General features: G+C 35.7%; 3 protein-coding genes across 7 annotated transcripts; 2 read left to right on the top strand and 1 right to left on the bottom strand.

Moving 5' to 3' along the window:
- The first annotated feature begins 283 nt into the window (after positions 1-283).
- On the top strand, positions 284-10,705 carry vsig10 (V-set and immunoglobulin domain containing 10). 4 transcript variants are annotated; one of them, XR_013797033.1, is made up of 9 exons: positions 284-918; positions 1,017-1,174; positions 1,424-1,720; positions 2,464-2,769; positions 2,909-3,187; positions 4,182-4,460; positions 6,596-6,723; positions 9,053-9,195; positions 10,284-10,705. XR_013797033.1 is itself a non-coding variant. In XM_079608545.1 (8 exons), the coding sequence occupies exons 1-8, from the start codon at positions 1,099-1,101 to the stop codon at positions 10,367-10,369; spliced, it is 1,584 nt and encodes a 527-aa protein (XP_079464671.1). In that variant the 5' UTR covers positions 799-1,098; the 3' UTR covers positions 10,370-10,662. The 4 variants fall into 4 exon arrangements, 2 of the variants coding, with proteins under 2 accessions (XP_079464671.1, XP_079464670.1); XR_013797034.1 differs by having other exon boundaries at positions 784-1,174; XM_079608545.1 differs by having other exon boundaries at positions 799-1,174; positions 6,596-6,713; positions 10,284-10,662.
- Positions 10,706-11,129: 424 nt separating this feature from the next.
- Positions 11,130-17,034, top strand: wsb2 (WD repeat and SOCS box containing 2). 2 transcript variants are annotated; one of them, XM_079606225.1, is made up of 9 exons: positions 11,130-11,305; positions 11,462-11,636; positions 12,996-13,180; positions 13,314-13,445; positions 13,825-13,925; positions 15,380-15,570; positions 16,173-16,265; positions 16,380-16,493; positions 16,629-17,034. In XM_079606225.1, exons 1-9 carry the CDS (start codon positions 11,272-11,274, stop codon positions 16,828-16,830), a joined length of 1,227 nt encoding a protein of 408 aa, XP_079462351.1. In that variant the 5' UTR covers positions 11,130-11,271; the 3' UTR covers positions 16,831-17,034. The 2 variants fall into 2 exon arrangements, with proteins under 2 accessions (XP_079462351.1, XP_079462352.1); XM_079606226.1 differs by having other exon boundaries at positions 11,190-11,305; positions 12,999-13,180.
- Positions 16,925-24,911, bottom strand: rfc5 (replication factor C (activator 1) 5). The gene is made up of 11 exons (XM_079606227.1): positions 24,754-24,911; positions 24,159-24,223; positions 23,794-23,930; positions 22,313-22,392; positions 22,030-22,103; positions 20,725-20,884; positions 20,185-20,266; positions 19,977-20,106; positions 18,799-18,876; positions 18,314-18,368; positions 16,925-17,267 (listed from the first exon to the last, which is right to left on the bottom strand). The coding sequence occupies exons 1-11, from the start codon at positions 24,798-24,800 to the stop codon at positions 17,171-17,173; spliced, it is 1,005 nt and encodes a 334-aa protein (XP_079462353.1). The 5' UTR covers positions 24,801-24,911; the 3' UTR covers positions 16,925-17,170.
- Positions 24,912-25,688: the final 777 nt, after the last annotated feature.

Raw genomic sequence — 25,688 nt, 5'->3', positions numbered from 1 at the left:
CATAAAATATATATGTTTAAATTGTTTTTGTATTTATTTATTTAAGAAAAAAATAGGAAATTAAGCGAAATTCCATAGCCTACTATGCCTATTTTTTATTTTTATTTTTTATTTTTATTTTTTACCATACTAGGCCTACATTAAAGAAATTCATAAAGGTTTGGAACAAATGTAACGTTAAATGATAACAGAATTAAATTTTTTAGGAGAAATATCCCTTTAAGAAATCAGGTTAATTTAATCGGCAACAATATCTCCACAATAGCATATCATTACATTTAATGCATGATTGTTGGATATGAGTTATATTTTGAGAGATAATAGGCACGATGTAGAGTAAAGTGGATCTTTGGAGCTTCTGAACAGAGTCTAACCTTGTGAACCTGAGCAACCTGCAGGACTCGACTTTGTTTGGTGCACCTTGCATGTGAAATGCGCTGTGTCTCTTTAAAGGGATAGTTCACCCAAAATGTTTAAATGTTGTCATCATTTACTCAACCCCATGTTGTTCCAAACTGATTTTCTTTCTTCAGTTGAACACAAAAGAAGATTTTTTTTAAAAGTTGATAAGACAGCTGACGGACTTAGCCTAGGCTACTATGTAAATCAATGGGTGCCGTCAGCTGTCTGATTATTACCGACATTCTTAAAACATCTTCTTTTGTGTTCAAAAGAAGAAAGAAACTCATAAATGTTTGGAACGAAATGAGGTTGAGTACATGACATTTTAATTTTGGGTGTGGACTATCCCTTTAAGAGCGCAGGTAAAGGGTGAGGTCAAACAGCAATTTCAAAGTTTCCGGGAAAGAAACGCAAGTAAACAGCCGGATTGGTTGAGGATGGACATGAATCAAACGTAACACAAAATACCCAAAGCGAATGTAGAACGGCAACGATTTTATCCTAATAATATTTCTGGTAATTTACGTTTATCTCTGTAAAGCAGCTTTGAAACAATCTAAAAGCGCTATATAAATGAAGATGACTTGACTTGACTTAATTTATTTAATTCCTAGAGAAGCTTTTGATGCGTTTTGCCGCGAAACAAAAGGACACTCAATCGAATTTGCAAAGGAAAATATTTGATCCCAAAATCTAATGGGACATCCAGACAATCCTACAATGACAACAGGTGCAATAATTCTATATCTGCTTCTTCTGTCACATCAAACAGGTGAGTTGACAGGTGCATTTATTTTGTCTTCATTTTTTTTTTAAAGTTTGAGATATTCTTAGTATTTACATGGCACTGGATTTCCAAGAATGTGTCCAAACACCATGTTAGTACCCTAGTACTTTTTGGTAATTATTTGTAAGTGATACCATTTCACTTCTAGATCAAGTACTGTTTCAACTGTTACTTTTGCTTTAAGTGATCACAGTACTGCTCTAAACCACATTGTGTGTGTCCTTCTTCCTGTAGTGTCAGAAGAGCAGGTGCAGCGGTATGTTATCGGAGAGAAAGGCGAGAATACTACACTACAGTGTCTTGACCAGCCAGTCAATGTGTCTTCAGTTCGTTATCAGTGGAAGAAAGATGGAACTGTTGTTCGAACCCAAAACCCTTCGAATCCATCCGAGCATTTTTCCATTTTAAACAATGGTTCTCTGAGGATCAGTGGCCTTCTGTATATTGATGAAGGCCTGTATACATGTGAATGCCAAACAAACAATGGCAGCTCATGGAAAACTCACTCAAACATCCAGCTTAAAATTGCCGGTATGGTGTTATGGATATCTAAATCGTACTAATGTGACAATGCAAAGCTTTGATATGCAATATATGTCTCTAGTTTCTGTAAGAGAGGGAGTCCGACTTCAAACAGGTTTTTCTGGTTTAGCTGCTATGCATGAACCTAGAAAACCACCACCATGTGACTGAGATGCGTAGAATAGCCGCCATACATAACGACGACTAACTGAACTCAAGAAGTAATCAGACTAGTTCCTTTGAACATTTTACAGAAACAGGAAATACACAAACCATACATTACCTCTCAACAGTTTTTGAAAGAAATTAATACTTTTATTCAGCAAGGATGCGTTAAATTGATCAGTCCTGAAAAAAGCATAACCATTTCCACAAAAATATTAAGCAGCACATCTGTTTTCACCCTTTTTAATAATAACAATAATAAATGTCTCTTGAGAAGCTAAATAGGCATATTAGAATGATTTAAAGGAGTAATGTACCTGAAAAATCAGCTTCGCATCACAGGAATAAATTGCATTTTAAAATCCATTAAAATATAAAACAGTTATTTTAAATATATGAATATTTGTTCTAATTTTACTGCAGCCTTGGTGCGCATATGAGAAAGTTAAACTAGGCTCATTTGTTATGTAATATTTTAAGAGCTTCTGTTAATTCTAAAGAACATCTGATGATGATTGAAATGAGATGTGGTTTGTGAGAGTCAAATGAATTAATATTAATGTTTGTGCATTTGATTTATATTTCAGGTGGTCCATCTAGCATATCACTGGACATAAGACCAGCAACTCGCCTAAACAATGGAACTTTATTTGTCGATATAAGTTCAGATGTGTATTTTAGTTGCTCCAGTGAGTCTTATCCCTCACAAAACTTGACATGGACAGTTGAAAATTTGACGCAGGATAATCCTGACAGGGCATCTGGGAACCAATCGCACCTTGCGTTCTCCATAAGCAAAATCCAGCCTAAAGATCAAGGGACATACACCTGTACATCCCAGAATACTCTCTCCATGACAACTGTGAACAAGAGCCAGGAACTGCTAGTTTACTGTATGTTTTAGAAATGTATTCTCATAAATGTTTCTTTGCAGCAACTGAATATTTTCAATAGTCATTTCCTCTATATTATTTGTTTTGTTTGTTAGATTTGTGATGTGTAGGCTTTAATTGTCTGTAATATCTTTTTCAGATGCTCCAGAGAGGCATCCGGAGTGCAGCTGGGAGGCGGGAAATGAATCTCATGTCTTGTTCATATGTACCTGGAATGGAAGTTACCCTGTGCCCACTATGTCCTTGCATGAGGTCTATAAAAAATCTGTAATAGCCAAGGGTCCCACGATCAACTCTACGTCACAGACAGAACGCTTGGAGATCCATGTGAATAGGCATATATTGCATGATAAAGAGGAAGTGAAGTGTACTGGACATCATGTGACTGGAGTGGAGAAATCCTGTTCTTTTAACCTCGGTAAGAGCAATTCTCTAACAGTTCTACAGTGACGAGAATCATTGAATGTATATGACCCAAATTACATGCAAAAAATAGCCCAGATATGTTTTCATGAGATTTACCTTCTATACTTAAAGGGTTAGTTCTCTCAGATATGAAAACATTGTCATGAATTACTCGCCCTCATGTCGTTCCAAACCCAAAAGATATTTAATATATAATCTGAATGCTTTCTGGGCTCCAAATTATGTCTCCATAATTTTCATTTTAAAGTGAACTATCCCTTTAGTAGGATGTTTAGTTGCCGTCATCATCGCTATATTCTTTGACTCAGCAAAACAATATTGGTTGAAAGATGAAATATTGTTTTTTTTCATTTGCATTTCCTTTTATGCACATGACCATTAACATTTTGGGGTCAGTAAGATTAAAAAATTATAATAATTTGAAAGAAAAAAAACGATACTTTAATAACTTTCATTAAGGATATATTACACTGATAAAAAGGGACAGTGGTAAGATTAAACACATAAGGTTGCAAAATATTTGTTTCAAATAAATGCTGCCCTTTTTAACTTTTATCAAAGCGTCGTAAAAAAAAAGTTTAATGAAACAAGAATAAATTACATTTTATAATAAATATTAAAATAGAAGACATTCATTTTAAATTTTAATAACATTTCACAATATAGCTGTTTTTACTGTATTTTTGATCAAGTAAATGTATAAGAAACTATAAAACATATTACCAACCTCAAACTTTTGAACCCTAGTGTACAATGTTCTTATATCAGCCCAGGTATTACTTAAAAGTCAAATTGCAATTTGTTTGAGTGGGCCGACATAACCAATGGCGTGATGGACTGCAAATATGTTAAAAAAAAAAAACTTTAAAAAATAAAACAGTATGTGCAATCCCATTTGGTTTCTTGATCATTATACATTCCCAATATAGTACCGTTTGTGTTTTTGCTTATCATCTTTTCCACTACATATTTGATGTGTCTTCCAGAGATTCCGTATCCAGTAGGAGACCCCTTGGTAACCGCTCTGGAGGGCAGTAATATCACCCTCAGCTGTTCTGAGACCCACGCTCTCCCACCAGCTAAGACTGTCTGGAAGAAGATGGACGATGTCCTCAACAACACCATGAAATATATTTTGTCTGAAAATGGACCCGTTTACAAACTCACTATAATCAATGTAACACAGGACGATGCGGGGATCTACTACTGCTACAGTGAAAACCCTCTTGGCGCAAGAGAGCTAGAGGTGATTCTATATGTGAAGGGTAAGTTACAAACTTGAATTTTTCAGCATACTTTTATATATTTTTTACTAGTGTCCTAGCATCCTTAAGTATCCTTTTATCCTAGTTAATACATGTCCAGATCACATTTGAACTCAAATCCAACAGAGAATGAATAAAGGATAGTGAAAATGAAACCTATTTTTTCTACTTTTAATATTTTTGCATTGTTGCACCATTTTCATGGTAAGCATATATTTTCCCTCAAATTCCCCATGATTTTTGTATTATTTTTTTTTTTTTTATTCGATTGCCTTTATTCTGTATGGAGATTCTCATAGTAATACAACAGTTCTTTAAGGATGACATTTATAAATGTACAGATGTTTTGTTATTTGAAAAGGCATATTTTTATATATATATATATATATATTAATGCAATACTATATATTCTGTGTATATATATATACATACATGCATACACAGTATATGTATCATTGCATTAATTGGACATTTTCTCATTTGCATTATGGTGGAATTTGGGGGGAAATTACATATTATATTGTCATGGTGCATCTTAATTTTCCTTACAACAGGCTTCATTTTCTATAAGAAAAATATAACTTCTTAGAAATATGACCCAGACATGTTCTTGCCAGAATTTGTGAGGTTAATGCAGATGCATAATGATTTCACTTGTTTAAAGGGTTAGTCCACCCAAAAATGAAAAATCTGTCAGTAATTACTCACCCTCATGTTGTTCCAACCCCGTAAGACTTCCTTTCATCTTCGGAACACAAATTAAGATATTTTTTGATGAAATCTGAGAGCTGTCTCACTCCTCCATAGGCTTCTATTGTAATTGAAACTTGCCGGCCCAGAAATTTAGTAAAGACAATGTTTAAAAAAGTGACTACAGACTATCAAGTGTCAAGAATACTTCTTGTGTGCAAAAAAAAGAAGAAGAAGTTTTTATTCAACTATTCATGTTCTTCTGTGTGGGCCTCTGAGTGAGTTTACGTAGTGTAACAGCGCAGCGCTTCTGGGTTGTACGTCAGAACGTAGGCTCACTATTGGCCGACGCTGGTCATGTGTGTGATGCTGGCCCAGAAGCGCTGCGCTGTTACTCACTCAGCTGCCATATCACCCTGTAGCCCAAGACTGGTTGCCCACTGAAGCTAAGCAGGGCTGAGCCTGGTTAGTACCTGGATGGGAGACCTCCTGGGAAATCCAGGTTGCTGCTGGTAGAGGTGTTAGTGAGGCCAGCAGGGGGCGCTCACCCTGTGGTCTGTGTGGGTCCTAACACCCCAGTATAGTGACGGGGACACTATACTGCCAAAGAGCGCCGTCCTTCGGATGAGACGTTAAACCGAAGTCCTGACTCTCTGTGGTCATTAAAAATCCCAAAATTTGCCCAGTGGCCTCTGTCCATCATGGCCTCCTAATCATCCTCATACACTGATTGACTTCATCACTGTCTCCTCTCCACCAGTAAGCTGGTGTGTGGTGGGCGTTCTGGCGCAATATGGCTGCCGTCGCATCATCCAGGTGGTTGCTGCACATTGGTGGTGGTTCAGGAGATTCCCCCTTCTATGTAAAGCGCTTTGAGGTCTCAGATAAAGCGCTATATAAATGTAACAAATTATTATAATTTTTACTCAGAGGCCCACACAGAAGAAAATTAATAGTTGAATAAAGTCGTTTTTTTTTTTTTTGCCGAAAAAAGTATTCTCGTCGCTTGATAAACTTATGGTTGAGCCACTGTAGTCACTTGGACTATTTTAAAGATTGTCTTTACTAAATTTCTGGGCCAGCAAGTTTCAATTACAATAGAAGCCTATGGAGGAGTGAGACGGCTCTCAGATTTCATCAAAAATATCTTGATTTGTGTTCCGAAGATTAACGAAAGTCTTAAATTTTTGGGTGAACTAACCCTTTAAGAATGAGACGCATGTTTTACATAATACATCAGAGCTCAGATACGGAGATACTTCAAATGCTAAAGCTTTGACACCGGTGTATGAATGTGACCAGACAAGATGTTTCTGATTGTTCTGTAATACCTCTCCCTTTCCCCCCAAAAGTATCAAATCTTCTCCCTCAAAATTTCCTTTCCTTTTTATGAAAAGTAGTTTCAGACTATGTACAGTTTGAAAGCGTTTAATCTTTATTCTCAGCCTCTGCAGATAATGGAGGGGCCGTAGTTGGTGTCTTTGTCTCCATTTTGGTAATGATGATAGGAATCGTTGTCAGTGTGACGGTATATTCAAAGCGTGATAGAATTTGCATTGGTAAGTATTTATCTGTATACCTAAATAAAACTGCTTTATTGAAGATTCTTCATATAAATGTTTTTCTTTTATTATTTTTCAGGTTTAGAATTTAGGTAAGTATGACCACAAAAAATTACTGCAAAACATTACAGCAATATTCCAAAATCTAAGTTTAGTGTTTTCCCACATACAATTGTAATCTAAATGATTCAACCCCAATGGCAAAATGTACAGACTTTCCGTGGTTTGCAATGAACAAATCAAACAAAAGTAAGTGAAATAGCTCAACACAACAAATGTTTCAAGTGGTTTCCCCAAATCAACTGAAAATGCTACTTTTAATGAGTTCTGCAGTCTCACAATTATTCAACCCCTTCATGGCAAGCATCTTTAGTACTTAGTAGAACATCCTTTTGCTGTTATGATGACCTACTGCAAACGAGATGTTTAACCAGACACCAGCTTCTGGCAGCGTTTCTGAGGAATCTTAGCCCATTCCTCATGAGCAATGGCCTCCAGTTCAGTAATGTTCATGGGTTTGCGTGTGTTGTAAAGTTTTTCTTTCATCGAAGCAAGGACCAGTGAGACAGTTGGGATTGCGTTCAGAAGTTATTTATTGCGCGCGGCTGCAAGTTCCAAAATCAGTCTAACTCTAATACAGTATTGCATTGTAGTTATATACATTCCAAGGGGGAGGGATTACATAGAGGCGGAGACTTCTGGGGGTGGAGCGACAGCAGGGAGGAGTTGATTCTCTCTAGTGAAAAACATGTATTGCAGGATATCTAGATTGCTCCAGAGAAACCGAGCAAAATCAGCATATTGTATTGCTAATCCAATCATCTTGATGCTTCAACGTCTGAGCTAGGAATCAGCATAACTATTCACATGCTTATACTGGCCAGGAACTCCGGTTCCAAGGGCCATCCCAGAGCCATTAAAGACAAAAGGTGAAAGTCTCCAACCTAACAACACAACGTCTAGGCTGAAAGGTGGGAATCTCAGTGATTCGACTCATTTACAAGTCTTGCCGGAATCTACTGCTGGAAACTCAATAATCATCAGTTAAACCTAAAATGAAATAGATTCTTAAAATTTGTTATCCTTCACGTGCTGTAACCGCATTCAAATCCCACCAGAGGTTTTCTATGGGTTTCTAGTCAGGTGACTGATAGCCACTGTAGACTCTTCCAGGACTTCTTTTGCAATCAAGCCTTAGTGGAATTTGAGGTATGCTTGGGATCATTGTCTTGTTGGAAAGTCCGATGACGCTCAAGCTTCAGCTTCCTCACTGATGGCATGACGTATTCTCCTAGGACTTCCTGATACTACAGTGAATCCATCTTGTTTTCCACAAGCTGCAGGTTTCCCGTGCCAGAGGATGTGAAGCAGCCCCAGAGCATCACGAGCCCCACCATGCTGAACTGTAGACAGTTTTCTTTTCAGCATATGCTTCATTCTTCTTCCTCCAGACATACCACTGATCCATAGGGATGAAAAGTTCCAGTTTTGTTTCATCGCTCCACAAAACAGTATTCCCAAACTTCTGTGACTTATTTATGATTTTGAGCAAGTTTATTGTGCCTTTTGGGTCAGTAGTTGTGTACGTCTTGGAGTTCTGGCATGCGTTTAGTACGCGCCCTACTGTGCAGCTGAAACCTCAGTGACGGGTTCCTCCAAGTCTTGCTGCAGGTCTTTTGCCGTCACTCGAGGGTTTTTCTGAACCTGCCTTCTCAGAAATCTGGTTGCAACTGTTGATAGCTTCCTTTTTCTGCCCCGTCCAGTTAGTATAACCACTGTTCCTTTAACTTTGAACTTGCAAACTATGCTTCCAACTGTGTCTCTAGGAACATTTAGTTCCTTCTCTATCTTTTTGTATCCTGTTCCTTGTTTGTGAAGGGTGATGATATCTTCTCTTAACTTTTTGGACCATTTTTTTTACTTTGACATATTTCTAACATGCAGTCAAACGTGACACTCAACAAACCTAGCCAGTTCAGGTATTTCATGTGTTCTAGCTCAAGCACACCTGGTACAACTAATGAAGCCCTTGATGAGTTGCATCAGGTGTGCTTGGGACAGCACATGTTTTGCAGATTTGTGCTGTTGTGAGGGATTCTATTCAGGGTGTTGAATACCTTTGAGACGGTGAAAGTTAACCTCTTGAAACATTTGTTGTGTTGAGCTATTTCAATTCATTTTAATTTTGTAATTTTGTTTGATTGCAAACAGCTGAAATTCTGTACATTTTGCAAATAAACCTGATTTGCAGAGGGTGTTGAATAATTTCGATTACAGCTGTATAACATGGGTCAATAAGGATGTGTAAAGATGAGGCATTATAATATTTTTTTTTTCTAGTCATTTAGATAATGACAGAGGGGATATACTGAGTTTAGTGGACTCGGATGAAGAGGAAATTTTCAGTGATTCTGTTTCACAACTCCCTCCGCTGACAAACGGACATGCGACCACACTCGTAGAGATTCACAGAATACCATCAGGTAAGTCAATGGCTTTCTGTGACTTTTTTTGTGCTTAAAAATAAAAGGAATTTACACTGTTAAGCCAAAATATTATGACCATCTCCTAACAAGGCCACATATTAACGTCTGGGTAGATTAGATGATAAGCAAACAATCAGTTTTCGTAATAAACTTGTTGGATGCAGGAGAAATGGGGAGGTATAAAGATGAGTTACTTTGACAAGGGACAAATTGTTATGGCAAGACGACTGGGTCAGAGTATCTCTGAAACGGCAAGGCTTGTGGGTTGATCCCGGTCAGCGTTGGTGAAAATTTACCAACAGTGATCCAACAAACCACAGACTGGCCACAGGGTGTTGTGTTCTCAAGGCTCATCAATGCACGAGGGCAACGAAGACTATCTGCTCCAAGCCAACAGAATGTTTACCATGGCACAAGTCACAGAACATTTTAATGATGGTTATGGGAGGAATGTGTCACAACACAGTGCATCGCATTTCGCTGCGTATAGGGCTGTGTAGCCGTGCCTGGGCCATAGGCTGAGTGCCTATGATGACACTGTGGGACGGTGACAAGCCGGTGGAAGGAGTGTAATGGTCTTAGCAATGTTCTGCTGTACTGGCCATTCGTGTGGACATACATTTGACAGTGCCACCTACCTAAACATTGTTGCTGAGGAAGCCCCTGGAGGTGAACTTCAGATATGGTAATAGGCCCTTCGTTTCCGACACAACGGACTAGGCCATCTGACCAATCAGAGCAGAGCAGGCTCTCGGAAAGGAGCGGTTTAGAGAGACCGAATACTTGATTGAACCGTTTCAGACACTGTGAGAAAAGACAGAGGTGATGCCGCAATGTGTATTATGAGAAAATAAAAATGTTTTTTGACCTTGGATGCATGTAAGTCTATTGTAGGAGACTTTCAAAACTAAATTAGGAACGTTTAAAATAGTAATTGAAAAAATCTGCATAAAATTCTCAGAGAGAATATATTTCTCTAGTTTTTCTCAGCTGTAAAATATACCATGTTTGATATTGATTATGAATTTTATATTCTTTGTACTTTCTGATCTCCTGAAAGTCTTTTTTTCTTTTTCTTTTTCTAGTTGATCATGACGATAATGCAGACAGTACCGAACACACCGGTCAAGCTCATCCAGATCAAACCGAAGCAGCACAAGGACCACTTTAAATATACAGAAAATCTATTCTTCAAAATTGTGAATTGTATTAAATTATTTGTTTTTGTGTGTGATATTTTACTTGTATAATATTCTAGTGATCTGTGTAAAGAACTTAAAAATGGAAAGAGGCCCTGTCTTTATTTTCAGTATTAGTTTTTAATACACTGGCTTCAAATAGTGAAATTAAAACTTTTACTACAGTATGTTTGTGAACTGTTACAGAATGCTATTGTTAATGAATTGGTTTTGAATGATTGCTTTCCATAAAAATGTTTAGGTGAATATGTCTGGGTCATATTTCATGGCGAAAAAATGAATAAAAAAAAAAACTTGGTAATTATTGGAAGTCTATTTTGTATCATTTCAATTTAGTTTACATTGTAAAATTATTTTTTTATTGCAATTAAGCACATTTCCCCCCAATTCTCATTAGCCTACTATAACACATCCAGACATTTTACTTTTTATTTTAATGTTTTAACCAATGGTGATTTCTTATCAGATTGTAATACAGTAATGGCATCACTTTTTTCATATTGCAATTCTTCGATTGTGCTTCGAAACTGATTCATCCATATATAATTTCAGTAATGTTACAGGAAACTAGCTATTACGTAACGCTGTATCTTATTTATACAAAGCATATGATACATGCACACAATGACAGTGTTGTATTTGAGCAGGAAGCATAAAACGCCTCAACCCTTTAACCCTGTACAAATCATAGACAGTATAAGGTACAAATGCAGTAGACACACCCAGAGTGGTAGAGAAAACTTCTCTCTCTATGGCTCTGGACACACCTACTGTGCTCATTATGCACAGAGTCACGTGGTTCGCCCAGTGTCAATGAATCCCTGTGTAGAGGTAAGGCGACGGGTTACTATGATGATGTGCTGATGATAAGAAGATGTGCACTTCGTTTCGAGGTTGTACTGTCAAAGGTAAGGAGATTCATATAATTTAGATGATATATACTAATGTGCATTTGGTATATGAGAAACATGACTTTTTATATGAGTAGTAAAGGAGTAGTTCCGGCTATGCGCAGCTTGTCTTTGTGTGTGACAGCAGCCAGCAGGTCTGTTTTATTGTGACAGAAGCGCATGAGGATGACCTGATCGCGGAGCTGAAACCCGCTCTTCTCCCGCGTCTGTACGGCTCCTCCGGCTGCGAGACATGGAGCGTCCGCTTCTCCCCGGACGGGTCATATTTTGCCTGGTCGATGGGCTACGGCATAGTCAAACTCCTGCCCTGGCCGCTGACATCCAAAGAGTGCGTATGAATTCATTAAATAACACTCTGAGTTTAATGGGCCTAGCCTAATAATGGTATAGTCTTATATAAGCACCATAATAAATGACTACTCGTAGCCTACCATGCTAATATATCCATAAAATCATTTAGTAAAATCGTTACTTTAAATCCAAAGCAACATTTTGATTTTCATTTATAACGGTAACACACAATAAGGTTCATTAGTTAATTAGTGTATTAACTAACATGAACTAACAACGAGCAATACATTTGTTACAGTTATTAATCTGTGTTAATAAAAAAATAGGCCTACAGCTGTACATTGTTTGTTCATGTTAGTTCACAGTGCATTAATGTTAACAAATACAACCTTTTAATAACGTATTAGTAAATGTTGAAGTCAATATAAACTAAGATTAATAAATGGGGAAGAAGTATTGTTCCTTGTTAGTTCATGTTAACTAAGGTAGTTAACTAATGTTAAGTAATGAGCCTTATTGTAAAATGTTACCGGTTTAACTAGATGTAATAAAACAACAAAAACTGAAGCAAAAAAGGAATAAAAAAAACTAAATGTTATAAAAAGAAATAAAAATGTCAAAAAACAACAACAAAATTACTAAAACGTTATCTAAAATACAAATGAAAACTGAAAATATAAAAATAAAAACTACTTTAAAATACTAATAAAAACTAAATAGTATCAATGCTATTAAAATAACACTGATGTGAATACAGTAATCATACATGCTATTATATTTATTTAGTTTATACCATCTTTTTTTATATTTAGTATATAAATGAATTGACAATTCTATTTTATGTATCAATGTGTTTTATTTATTTATTTATTGACAATACTATTTTACTATATTCCTTATAGAAATACCACATTATTAATTCCATATTACCATAGTCCTTACAAAAAAAGTAGGCTACCATGATATAATCATGTAATGGTAATATCATGGCATTCTTTGCCATATGGTACATGGATTTACTAACACAGTACCATGGTATACAGTATATCACAGCTCTATTGGTTGCACTTCATTTTCAAGTACGTGCACTTTCAATGTGCTTACAGACAGTGAGTGTACTTACCCACAAAAGTACCGATTAATTTAAGGTAACTACATGGGTTAAGGTTTAGGGGTAGGTTGAGGGTTAGTATCTAGTTATTTCCCAGTTAGTGTCATTACTACAATACGTACATGTATAGTATGTTCATGGGGAACAAGACCGTAAAATAAAGTGCTACTGCTCTATCAGGATGACAGGATAATGTGGAAGAATGTTCCAAGAACAGTGAAGAAACAATGATTCAGAACTACTTCGATGTAGAGCACATCTGAAACTTCTCGTCTGTATTAACAGCAGTGCTGAAGCTGGATGCAGTGAAGAGAAGACGCTGAACTGCGGGCAGATGGTGTGGGCACTGGCGTTTGGACCCTGCCGGCCTACCCGCATGGATGTTTTACATCAGAACGCACGTGACCATGAACTACTGCTGGCCACTGGTCTGAACAACGGCGCGATCCAAGTGTGGGTCGTCTCAACTGGTAAGACTGAACTCTTGAGTGTGCACTCACCATCAAGAGCTTACATTGGTCTAAATAAGGATGGTGGTACACAACCTGAAGCAAATGTAGTATAAGATTTGAATATGTTAGTAAATCCCTGTTCTGTCTTCAGGAAACCTGCGTTTTACTCTAACCGGACATGAGGCTCCTGTCAGGGATTTGGTCTTCACTCCAAATGGAAGTCTTACGCTTGTATCGGCCTCCCGAGACAAAACATTAAGGATATGGAACTTGGCAAAGAAAGGTTAGAGCATCTGATGAGTTAATTCTGCACTTCTGAACATTGTATTCAGGCACACATAGAGCCCAAGTGGTGCTCAAGCATATGCCATATTGGTCTGCAAGACATTTATTTTATAGTTCTAAACAAAGCAGAAACATTGCGTCTCCCAGCAATATGTTGTACTTGGTGAAGAGACGTTCACCTCCCAGCAGCAACACAGCAGTGTTTTGTTCTTGAAGCATACACTGTTTTTGAACGAATCGAGTGAGTTGATGATTCAATGACCCATTCATAAAGTCAGTGGAGACTTGCTTCTTTCATGAATTAATTAGACGCTTTGAATGAATCTGTTAAATGAATGATTCTGTGATTAAAATGATTGTATGGTTGATATTTGCAGGCTCCAGTCCCCATGTGCTGCGGGGTCCAAACTACTGGGTGTTCAGATGTTCCATGTCACCCGACAGCAGTGCGATCGCCTCGGTTTGCAACCTCGACTCTGTGAGTTTCTTAGTGCACTGCAGTGTTATTTTAGTAGTATTTATATACTATTTTTGTATTTATTTGAGTTTTTACTGTATTTATATATATATATATATATATATATATATATATATATATATATATATATATATATATATATATATATATTGAGTCAGGTTTTATTTTTATATTTTCAGGTTTCATTTTTGAAGTTTTAGTAATTTTGCTATATGCTTTGGTATTTTTTAAAGGGCACCTATTATGACATTTAAAATGTTCCTAACGCTAATCTGCGTTGATTGGTCAGATGACCCAGCAGTGTTTACAGAGATAATACTTATTGTTTAACACGGAGTACAATGATGCTTTTATCAATACAATTTTGTTATAATAATGATTATAGTCCACTGCTTTAGTTTGTAGTAAAAAACTAAAAATAAGATAAAGAATTGAATGTTATGTTAGCGAGCATATCCCAGAGTTCATATTGTAAAAGCACAATCAGTCTTTGTTTGCGTTAGCCCGATGCATAAACATAACGTTTAAAAAAAATAAAAATGCAGTTACGTTACTACGAGGTATTAGTCTATTCTTTAAGACAACTCCGAAAACAACGACAAACACTTCATATTTCTCAATACAATTGTCATTGAAGACCTAAAAGCTAAACGGTGCTTACACAACAAACAAAATAATTATTAAGCATGATACATAAAACATAAAAGCAACAATTATTAATAACACTTACAGGTTGTGATACGGAGGAGGAAGCTGATGCAAATACACTTGGAACTGAACCTTCCTTCAATATCAGCCGGCTCGCGAATCCAAGTTTGATTGCATTTAAGTTGGTAAAGCAATCGTCTTCAAAATGGCGCGACCAAAGCACAAGGCTCGGACTATACTTCTGTGGTATAGTTGTATATATGAATTGTAGCCACTTAGTCTTCAAATGCTCCTCCTTGGGCAGATGAAAAAAGTTGTCTTTTGAGTCGCACTTCAGAACACAGCGTCTCGTGGCCATGATATTTTCCCTGGCCTTGGAGCGCAATAAGTGGGCGTATCGTATTCAAATAACTTGACAAGTTGACGTCATCTAGTCAGAGAGAACGCTTCGGTCTTCTAACGATTCATAAAAATGACTCCGAGTCGACTCTTACTTTTGAAAGACAATAACTTTATATACGGTGCACTTTCATATTTCAAACTTTGCAGGATGTTTTTGTTCACTTAGATCTATGTTACACACTACATGAAAGATAAATTTCAAAATTCCATAATAGGTGCCCTTTAAAAAGTTTTTTTTACATTTCTATTTAGTTTTAGTAACTTTAATACGTAAAAAAAAAAAAAAAAAAGTTGCCAACATTTTCTATGTTTTTAAGCTTAAGTTTGTTTGTGTGTATATATATGTGTATATATATATATATACACATACATACTACATTGTCTGAATGTCTTCTTGCCAACAGAAGGTGTATTTGTGGAGCTTGCGGTCCTACACCTTCATGAGACACCTTACATACGACCACGAGCGCACCATGGCGTCATGTGACTTCTCCCAGGATGGAGCGCTGCTCGCGGTCGCTTCGTACCATTCGACCACAGGCTGGTGGCTGGACCTGTGGGACCCGTACACGGCAGATCTCCTGACTAGAGTAGAGTATGTTGGCACAACCAAAATGTTCCTGTCTCATGACATTTCTTTTTTACAATAATGTACTTAAAAAAAAAAACTTTTTCCATAGTTTTTGTAAACATATGGAAGCTTGTTTCTGCCATGCAATAATTTTTTAAAAAAAGGTAATGTTTTTAATCTGACAATTCTGACTTTTTTCCTCACAATTGAGTTTCACCATGTAGACAATATAACTTGCAAATTGGGAGTTTATACACAATTCTGAGGGGGAAAAAAGATAGAAAGATACAAAAACTTCTCACAATTGCGCAATTCTGACTTTATTTTTTCACAATTCTGATTTTTTTTTTTTTTTAAATTGCGATATAACTCGGAATTGCAGAAAAAAAGTCATAATTGTGAGTTAAAAGTTTGCGATCGTGAGATAAACGTTTTTTTACCTTTTTTATTCTGTGGTGGAAACAAGCTTCTATTCCATAGACTACAGTTACATTAAAAGCGGAATGATTTGATGGTTTTGAATATCAAAACAAAGACAGTTTACACAAAGCATTTAGAAAAAACATTTAGACAAAGACAGTATTGTTTCTCATAATGACGTAAAAAATACTTTGTTCTCTTTCCAGAGACTGTGAGGTGTGTGCTTACAGAAGTGACAATTTACTGACATCTCTGAGTTTCTCTCCGGTCAGCCTGCAGCTGGCTTTCAAAGACTACAGGTGAGCAGAGAACCATCCATTCAAGATCTGAGATCTTCAGACGACATTCTTGTGACCTCACACCCGATCGTCCACTTTCAGTATTGCTTCTGGTGACACTGTATTGTCCCGCAGGGCGTTACAGATCTGGGACATGGAACGAGATAAACTGGTCACCAACACCGATCACAGTCGCGCTGGTGGTGTGTGCTGTGCTTTCCATCCACAGGGGGGCGTCATTGCTACAGGGTAATTCAGTTCACACAAATTATATTTAGTTTTGGCTCACAATGTTTCCTCTTGAAACGTTAAGGGGTTGAAATAACAGGGCTTGTGTACTGGAATAAATATTAGGAACTTAACACATGCCCCATTTGTGTGTAGGTGCAGAGATGGACAAGTCAAATTCTGGAGAGTTCCTCAGCTCGTTCCGAGCCTTGGGCATCAGTGCCGGGTTGCCCTGCGATTCTCTGTTTCAACCTATCAGGTGGAGGCTCTTCCTTTGCCCAAAAAAATCCTGGAATACCTTACATATAGGGACATTCCAAAGCAAAAGATCATATATTGTAAAGAACACTGCTGTTGACGGAAAACAAGTAAGGTTTGTGGGTCTAACTTTGCTGTAGATGTTGGATAATTTTCTAAGACGCCTAATTTCCCCAGACTCAAAACAAAGAGACATAAAATGATGATGCTATACTTGAAATATTTATTTAAAGACTTTTATTTTGTACATGACTACTTTGAAAATGTAGCATTTGTTTTACAAAGAACTGAAAATAAACATTTGAAAAATATTACAGGGCTCTGAGCAGTTTATAAATTTTTTGGGGTCAAAACAACATGAAGTAAAAAGAAGAAGAAGAAGTAAAAACTTCCTCTCATGACATCAAAACCCTTTCATGTGACAAGTGTGAACCAATAGTCTATCCGTCTCTGACTACTATGTCTCTAACAGCCTGGAAAGCAGCAACCATTGAGCTCAGCTGGATCTTCTCATTGGTCCCCGAGGACAGACGATACCTTACGGTTTAAAAGGAAAGAACATAAATCATACATAATGTACAAAAATACAGTAATAATATGAAACATTGGAATTTAAAATATCTGCTTTCTATTTAAATATATTTCAAAATGTAGTTATTCCTGTGATCAAAGCTGAGTTTTCAGCATCATTCTTCAGTGTCACATGATCCTTCAGAAATCATTGTAATACGATTTATTATCAATGTTGAAACAGTTGTGCTGCTTAATGTTTTTTATAACTTATGATACTTTTTAAAGGATTCTCTGATGAATGAAAAGTTAAAAAAGAACAGTATTTATTCAGAATAGAAGTCTTTCGAAACAATATACACTTCCGTTCAAAAGTTTGGGATCAGTCCTTTTCTTTCTTTCTTTTTTTGAAAGAAATTAATACTTTAATTCAGCAAGGATGTGTTAAATGGATAAAAAGTGATAATAAAGATTTATATTGTTAGAAAAGATTAATATTTTTAATAAATGCCGTTCTTTTTAGCTTTTTATTCATCAATGAATCCCTGAAAAAAGTATCACAGGTTCCAAAAAAATATTGAGCAGCACAACTGTTTCCAAGATTGATAATCAAATCAGCATTAGAATAATTTCTGAAGGATCATGTGCCACTGAAGACTGGAGTAATGATGCTGAAAATTCAGCTTTGCATCACAGGAATAAATTATATTTTAAAATATATTCAAATAGAAAAACATTTTTTTAAATTGTTTCCATACATTTAAATTGTTAACATATATAACCATATATTTTAAATAATATTTCAAAATATTACTGTTTCTACTGTATTTTTGATCAAATAAATGCAGTTTTGATGAGCACAAGAGACTTCTTTCAAAAACATTAAAAATAGTAATGTGTCCAAACTTTTGACCAGTATTGTGTGTGTGTGTGTATGTATATATATATATACATACATATGGGAGTGGTGCTGTTTGGTTCATTGATATGTAACAGTAATCAAACCAATGATGAATAAAATTATCTCTTGCTATACTGATTTACTAACAAGTTGACAAAATGAATGTACTCACTCAATATCTGCAAGTTTTATAAGCAAACCCATGCGGATAGAAGGAGGGAAATCCACTGAAATAGAGACACAAAAACATTAGAGCAAAATAACCCACCTAACTGTCCAATCAATAAAAACATCTATTTTCTATAGTTCCAAAACAAAACAAACTCTGACATGCTGTGTGATAAATATATTGATATACAGTTATGATATACTCATATTTGCAGTCTTGGTTCTGAATATAGCTTAATGTGTTTTCTGTGTGTGTGAAGCATGCTACACTCTGCTACTTATAACAGGCGTCCTTTAAAAACAAGAACAACCGGTTTCCATGACAACCACAAAAGGATCTCCATGGCAGCGAGGGCAGGGAAACATCTAGCTCATCACTACAGAAGAGTTCTGATGTGTTCCAGGGCTCAACTGGACTCTGTGCTGCTTCAGTTCTGTTCAACAGGAACTGATTTCTTCAAACTCTTGTTTACAGTGTGCTCTTCTTACCGCGGTGAATGAGAAGATGAACCTCAGTTAAAATGTCATGAAGTGCCAGACCTTTCAGAGTTTTGAGCTGCAGAATTTCTGTTGAGCCCGGTTAAGGACTTTTGAAACGTCAAACTATAACAGCAAGTTCTCATCACAATGGTATTCTCATAAACCGTTAAACATCCTTAATAAAATAATGGTTTTATTATAAGTATCAATATTAAAAACATTTGCTTCTATAGTAATACTTATAAAAGAACTTTGATGTTTGATCAGTGAGATTAGGATATATGGAGCGTCAACTATGTTTGTGGTCATTTTCCTAATATGGATTTTAAGTTAATTTGCAAATGTGCATATTTTAATGTACATTTATTATATTATGTATATTTTAGTTACTTTGGTGGAAAGGGTTAATGTGAAGAAAGTACAATTACAAAATTATTATTTAAGCTTTGAAAAAGATGAAAAAATTAATGAATTTTGAATCTATATTAAGATTAATAAACAATCCACATTATTATCATTATGATTATAATTTTAGAAAATGTAATTCATAGTTATTTGAATTTTATTTGCTTTTTTTTTTATCTAAAGCAAACTGGCGACTTTTTTTTACCCGATCACATTTCTTATTCTCTCTACTTATCTTATCAATAACAAGTCAGAAAAAGGAGAGAGAAAGAGAATCAGGTGCATAAATAAATCTCCAACAGGACTGTTTAAATTAAAATAAAATAAAATATTAAAATAAAAATAATTAAAAATAATAAAATGTTTAAAATTAAGAATAATATTATATATAATAAAATAAAAATAGATCTTTATCAAGATTAAGAACAGATGTTCTTGCATTTTAAAACCTAGAATAAAACATCCAGTTATTTAATAAAAGCAGATGCAGTCAAAATTGAGCTTAAACTTTTTAAATATTGTCTCAAAAATGTTTTGGGGGGAGATTAATAATAATAAAATAAACTACATGAAACTAAAATAATAATAAATAGATATTAATCCAGTAGAGAGGTAAGAAATGTTATTGGGTAAAAGAAAGTCACCACTCGCTTTAGATCAGCAATAAAAAAAGTGTCAAAAAGACCACACTATTTTATTTATAATGTTTAAAAAAGACAGGTTAATATGCTACAGAAAAGCTTGAAGAACTAATTAAGCAAGCACTGTAGTAAAAAGGATACGGTTGTACGCAGCGGTGAAGTCTTTATTGAGGGCCCAGTCCAGTATGTTGGCGATGTCTGACCTGAGAGGATGTCCAGTGCATGTGTACACCGTCTCCTCGGTCACCTTCCCGTAGGCCATATGGGTACTCTACACATCAAAACATATACAACACATTTTTCTCAAGCAGAAAACCAGAAAATCAACACTTTTTCACACGATACACACCTGTAAAATGTTTAGTGATCGTCTCATGTCTCCTGTTGAGAGGGTCACAATGGCCTTCATGCCATCTGGAGTGATGTCAATGCTATCAGTGAAAAAACGTGAACAAAACAGATTTTTAAATATTTATGAATCTATGCTAGGGAAGCACAATGTTTGGTTTTATTAGCTCAAAGATGTCGGTGCTGTCCTGCGCCGGAGGACAGAGCCGATATAAAACGCGTGTTTGTGTGTGAAGAGTTTTTTAATCAAATGGGCCATAGGGCTGGGTCACTTCAGCCAGGATCTTTTGTGTTCAGGGTCTTTTGAGTGGATCCATCTGATGATTCAATTCTGATAAAAACACTAATATTGTAATTTCAATGTTGCTCTATCTACAGATGTCTTGCTTCTAATTACATAAAAATATAAACCACTAGATTGTTGCATTTTCTGACGAAAATGTGTGAGTGAAGATTTCTTCAGAACGCAGTAAATTCAACATTAAATGTCATTCATAAATAACATCCACTTGACCCGGATTTGATGTGATGAGCATCTCACCTCTCCTGCTGAATCACATACTCTAGTCTGGGGATCATCTGGCTCTGGGACAGGGGGCCGAAACGAAACCGCGTGCATCGAGACTGTAGCGCAGGTATGATCTTTGAAAGGTAGTTACCGATCAGACAGAAACGTGTGTTCTCTGTGAACTTCTCAATGACTGAGAGAGAGAGAGAGAGAGGGAGAGGGAGAGAGAGAGTGAGAGTGAGAGAGAGAGAGAGTGAGAGAGAGAGAGAGAGAGAGAGAGAGAGAGAGAGAGAGAGAGAGAGAGAGAGAGAGAGAATCAGGTGTGGCTCAATTAAATCTGCACAAATAAATCTCCAAAGGGCCTGCAAAAATAAAATAAAAATGATGGCCCGGTTTCACAGGCATGACTTAGATGAAGCCAGGATTAGGCCTTTTAAGTAGCTTTTATAAACGTGCCTAAGAAAAAAACATTACTGGTGTGAATCTTGAGACAAAACAATGGCACTGACATATATTTTAAAATATGTTTTTATCAGAAGACATTTTAAGATATGTAAGTGCAAGTTGCTTTCAGTTAAAAGAGCTCAAACATGCAGTTTAGTCTGGGACTAGGCTTAAGCCTTGTCTGTGAAACTGGGCAAAACTGTTGTTCTTGCATTTTAAAACCTATAAAACAGCATAGTTAGATTCTCTCAAAAAACAGCAGATTCTCTCAAAATGACCCTTAAACACTCAGAATATATATATATTATATATATATATATATATATATATATATATATATATATATATTATCACACTGCTCTCATTCATGTCTCAAAAAAAATAAATAATAATTTGCCATTTTGAAGAATAATATATAAAATATTAAATTAAATTAATAATATTTCAAATGAATAGCATTAAATTAATTAATAGGTGCAGTTATTTAATACAATCAGATGCATTGTAAAAATTTATCTTAAACTCTCAAAATATTTTTTTTTCCAAACCAAACTTCTCATTCAGGTCTCAAAATAAAATAAAAAATATATTTTTTAATAATAAAAATATTTTAAATGAATTCATATTTATATATAAATATATAAATAAATAACTTTATCAATTAAGTTATCCACAACAGAAATGTGTACATTTTAAAACTGGATCTAAAGCAGTAGATCCGAATGCTTTGTCCAAATGAACCTTAAACTCTCTAAATATTTTTCCCAATCATAATCCCACTGCTCTCATTCATGTCTCACTGTGGACAGTGAAATGGCAGATCCCTATTCTTCTGCCATCGGGCCATTTGGGGGCTCAGCAGGTGAGCTGACGGAGGGGCAGATGGTACGCTACCTCTCCTCAAAGCATTCTGTGCGTCCTGGGTCATAGCATCCGCCTCGTCCAGGATCACCAACTTACAGCCTTTCCTACAAGGAGCAAACACACAGAATGATCAGTTCTTTTACAGTAAATATGTTAATGCAATAAAAGCCAGAAGACCAGATGCCATGCGATATGGAAACAAATAGTAAACTTTCTACATGAAAATGTAATTCTTATATTGTTGTGTGTGATGACATTATCACATTATACCAGTTGTTCATGAATGAGCGGCAAGGTTCGGTACAGTTCTTACTTGAAGATGGTCCGCGTGCTGGCAAAGCTGAGGATCGGCCCCCTCACCACATCTATGCCACGGTCATCTGATGCATTGAGCTGATGAAGTCAAATGTGTTATAGTTCCCATAAAAAAAAGAAAAGAAAAAAAGATTTGCAACAAGCACATTTAGCCTTAAACGAAAAGTTCAAACATTTTGTCATCACTTATGTTGTTCCAAACCTTCTTACTTCTGTTGAATACAAAATAAGATATTTTGAAGAATGTTGACTGTAGCAATTGACTTCCATAGTATTTTGTACTATCTCTAACTATCTCTTAAAGGCTCATTCACACCAAAAAAGGAGAACTTTCTCAATTTCTCACCACCAGCAACAAGTGTATGTCCATCAACAAACCTATGTGTATATTTCTAATTTATTGCAGTTCACAAGTGGGAACTGTACTATTAACGGTATCATAACAGTCATACGTTAGCGGTGCATTATCGTGAATGACTGATGCAACATTAAAGTTTGTAAAAAAATTAATCTTGCTCCATCCTTTATCTTTACTCAAAGTAGTGAGAACGATAGACAATCTGCTGTAATGGACACAGTTTTAGGCAATAGTAGCCCACAGCTGATCAACAGACAGTAATAATGTGAGTTAGCCGGTTACCCGGAGACTTACACAATATAAAACACAAAATTACGTATTTTTAACTCCCAGTAGAAAATATATACATCAATAATTATTCATACTAACAAGTTGTGATTCAGGGGAGCAAGATGTTCCAAATAAAGTTGGTAGTGGGTACTGTCCAATCTTTAACGGATAAACGGTTTACTGAGGACTCGTTCCGGGAGTTCAGAATTGATTCTGTTTTTGGGAGACAATAACTTTATTTATCATGCACTCTGCAGAACTTTTACATTCACAAACGGATATATTACACACTGCATGGAGACTTTGTAGGCTTTTTCCATTCCACTGCATCTCATGTTTTTAAACACAAAAAAGTACTCGGTGTGATTGGTGCTTCGGCTCTTTCTATTAAACTATGCATGGCAAACTATGCAGGTTTGTTGTATGCAGCTTTAAATGCTCGGAAGCAGGGTGGATTCTGATTGGCTGTCATTGTTTTTATCGTTCATCAGCTAGAAAAAAATTATTCTCAAAGTGATTCCAACAATATTGTTTCTCTGTGCCGTTATTGTTATATTTGTGGTGTGGACTCTGCTATTCTTTTTTTAAATATTTAGAACGATTTTTAGAACTACATCTTAGTCATTATCGTTAGTTATAGTCCTTGGTGAATGGGACTTTAATAGTATAATATAAATTAATACTAAACTGTGATCATGATGTCTGACTAAAAGAACATCAGACAAAACTAACAATAGACCTTTTTCAAATAAATTAAATGGATGACAATATGTTTTTTTGTCATGGGGAAGATTTCGCCAAACATATGCATTTGGAAAACATATGTAAAAATATATATATATCTACAGTACCTCCAGAACCATGGAGTTGAACTCTTTATCTTTGTACAGCTGTTTAGCACATGCTAGTATAGTAGAGGTCTTTCCTGTTCCTGGAGGTCCATAGAAGAGCAGATGAGGCAACCGGTCTTCACTGATGAACTTCTGGACTGTGGAAAACAAATTAATGTAGACATTTATTAAAATTACATTTAAATACATAATTTCAAGAATGTACTAGTTTTGTGAAATAAACTAACTTAAATTGAATGCAGATACAACTAAATTTTTATATATAGTACATTGTAAAGTAGTATTACAGTGAAAATCTTTATTTGTTAATAATAGTAATAATAATGGCAGAATGCAAATTATAATCCATACATATCACTGCTTACTTGTGCTCAGGATATCTTGGTGAGAGATGAGATCATCTAATGTCTGTGGCCTGTACTTTTCAACCCTGAAAATCGAAAAATAATATTTTTTAAATAACTTACTCTTTTTTTGTTTGTTTCATCATGTTGTTTATGGGACAGCAACTCCATACTTTTTCAAAATTAACCATAGATTATCTCACATTAACATAATCGTATTATTATAACGATAATAGCTATCATTACAATTAGATATTATTAATAAAGAACTTATTTCAGATATTTAGCTAATTTTGCAGTGAATTGACAGATTCCCTTGGGTAAGTTATTCATTGCTTTTCTCCATCAGTATAATGTCAGCTGTCATACCAAAATCCTAAATTATTCTAGTTTATCTACTTTCATACCGCACGACGAGCTCAGTGGTGGGGTATTATTATTCATAAATGCATCATGGTCATACGTGCAGAATATGTAACGTTAAACAAAGCAAAACTGTGCAATGCTGCACATGTCGGCTAAACAATGTCTCAAGGAGCATTAACACCTTTTATTTATAATTATCAGCTGATAACAAAAGAGCGAAACTTGTACTACCAAGTGCAAATTAAATTACCATGGTAAATTTCTCGCCTGCTGTAATGCTTTACTTGTTGATGCCATTCTCTTGTATTTTGTTCAATCACCCCTTCGATGTGTCTTGGCGCGTTTTTCTGACTATACGGAGATCTCCATCCGCGAGCGTCACTTGCTGACACTATGTTGACCAATCAGAAGCGCGCATTAAATGAAGGCGGGATTTAACGAGGAACTGGCTTACTGTTATTTCATAATAAGAGTTTAAGAGATAATCAAAGTCATTAGTTAATGTTAGCTGTGTCTGCGATGTAAATGGTTCTTAACGCATCATCTTTAAAATAATGGATTGATTTATATACACATTGTATTTCCTAATACTATATTGCAGCAGTTACCGTGAGTAGGCTATTTAAGGGTTCTCACAAACTGATAAAGCACATAAAGCTTTTGCAGGTTTGATTTTATTCATTTCTGGTCATTATAGTCAAGTCAAGTTTGGTTTGCAGCAGATACAGTGGTAAGAAATGTAATTTCACTAGGTCCACACTGTAAATTATACATTTAAATTTGTAAATTTTATATTAATTAAAAATTAAAGGTTAAAAAGTAATATAATAATTTAAAAATCAGGTAATACACACTCTCACACACACACACACACACACACACACACACACACACACACACACACACACACACACACACACACACACACACACACACACACACACACACACTGTTGTGTTTTCAGTTTTCATGCTTTATGGGGACTTTCCATAGACATAATGATTTTTATACTTTCCACCACAGAAAACTTTCTGCATTATTACTTTAAAACAACAACATCACTTAGTACTATAAGCTGTTTTCCTCATGGGGACCAAAAATGTCAAAACAAGGATTTTGATAGTGCCATCTTTTGATGGGTCATTTTGTCCCCATAATGTAGGCAGTGTATACCTGAATCACACA

Source organism: Phoxinus phoxinus (assembly GCF_949152265.1).
Source record: "Phoxinus phoxinus genome assembly, chromosome: 3".
NCBI classification, from domain to species: Eukaryota; Metazoa; Chordata; class Actinopteri; order Cypriniformes; family Leuciscidae; genus Phoxinus; species Phoxinus phoxinus.
The sequence above is the reverse complement of the archived record's forward strand: the minus strand, read 5'-3'. Positions and strand labels throughout refer to the sequence as shown.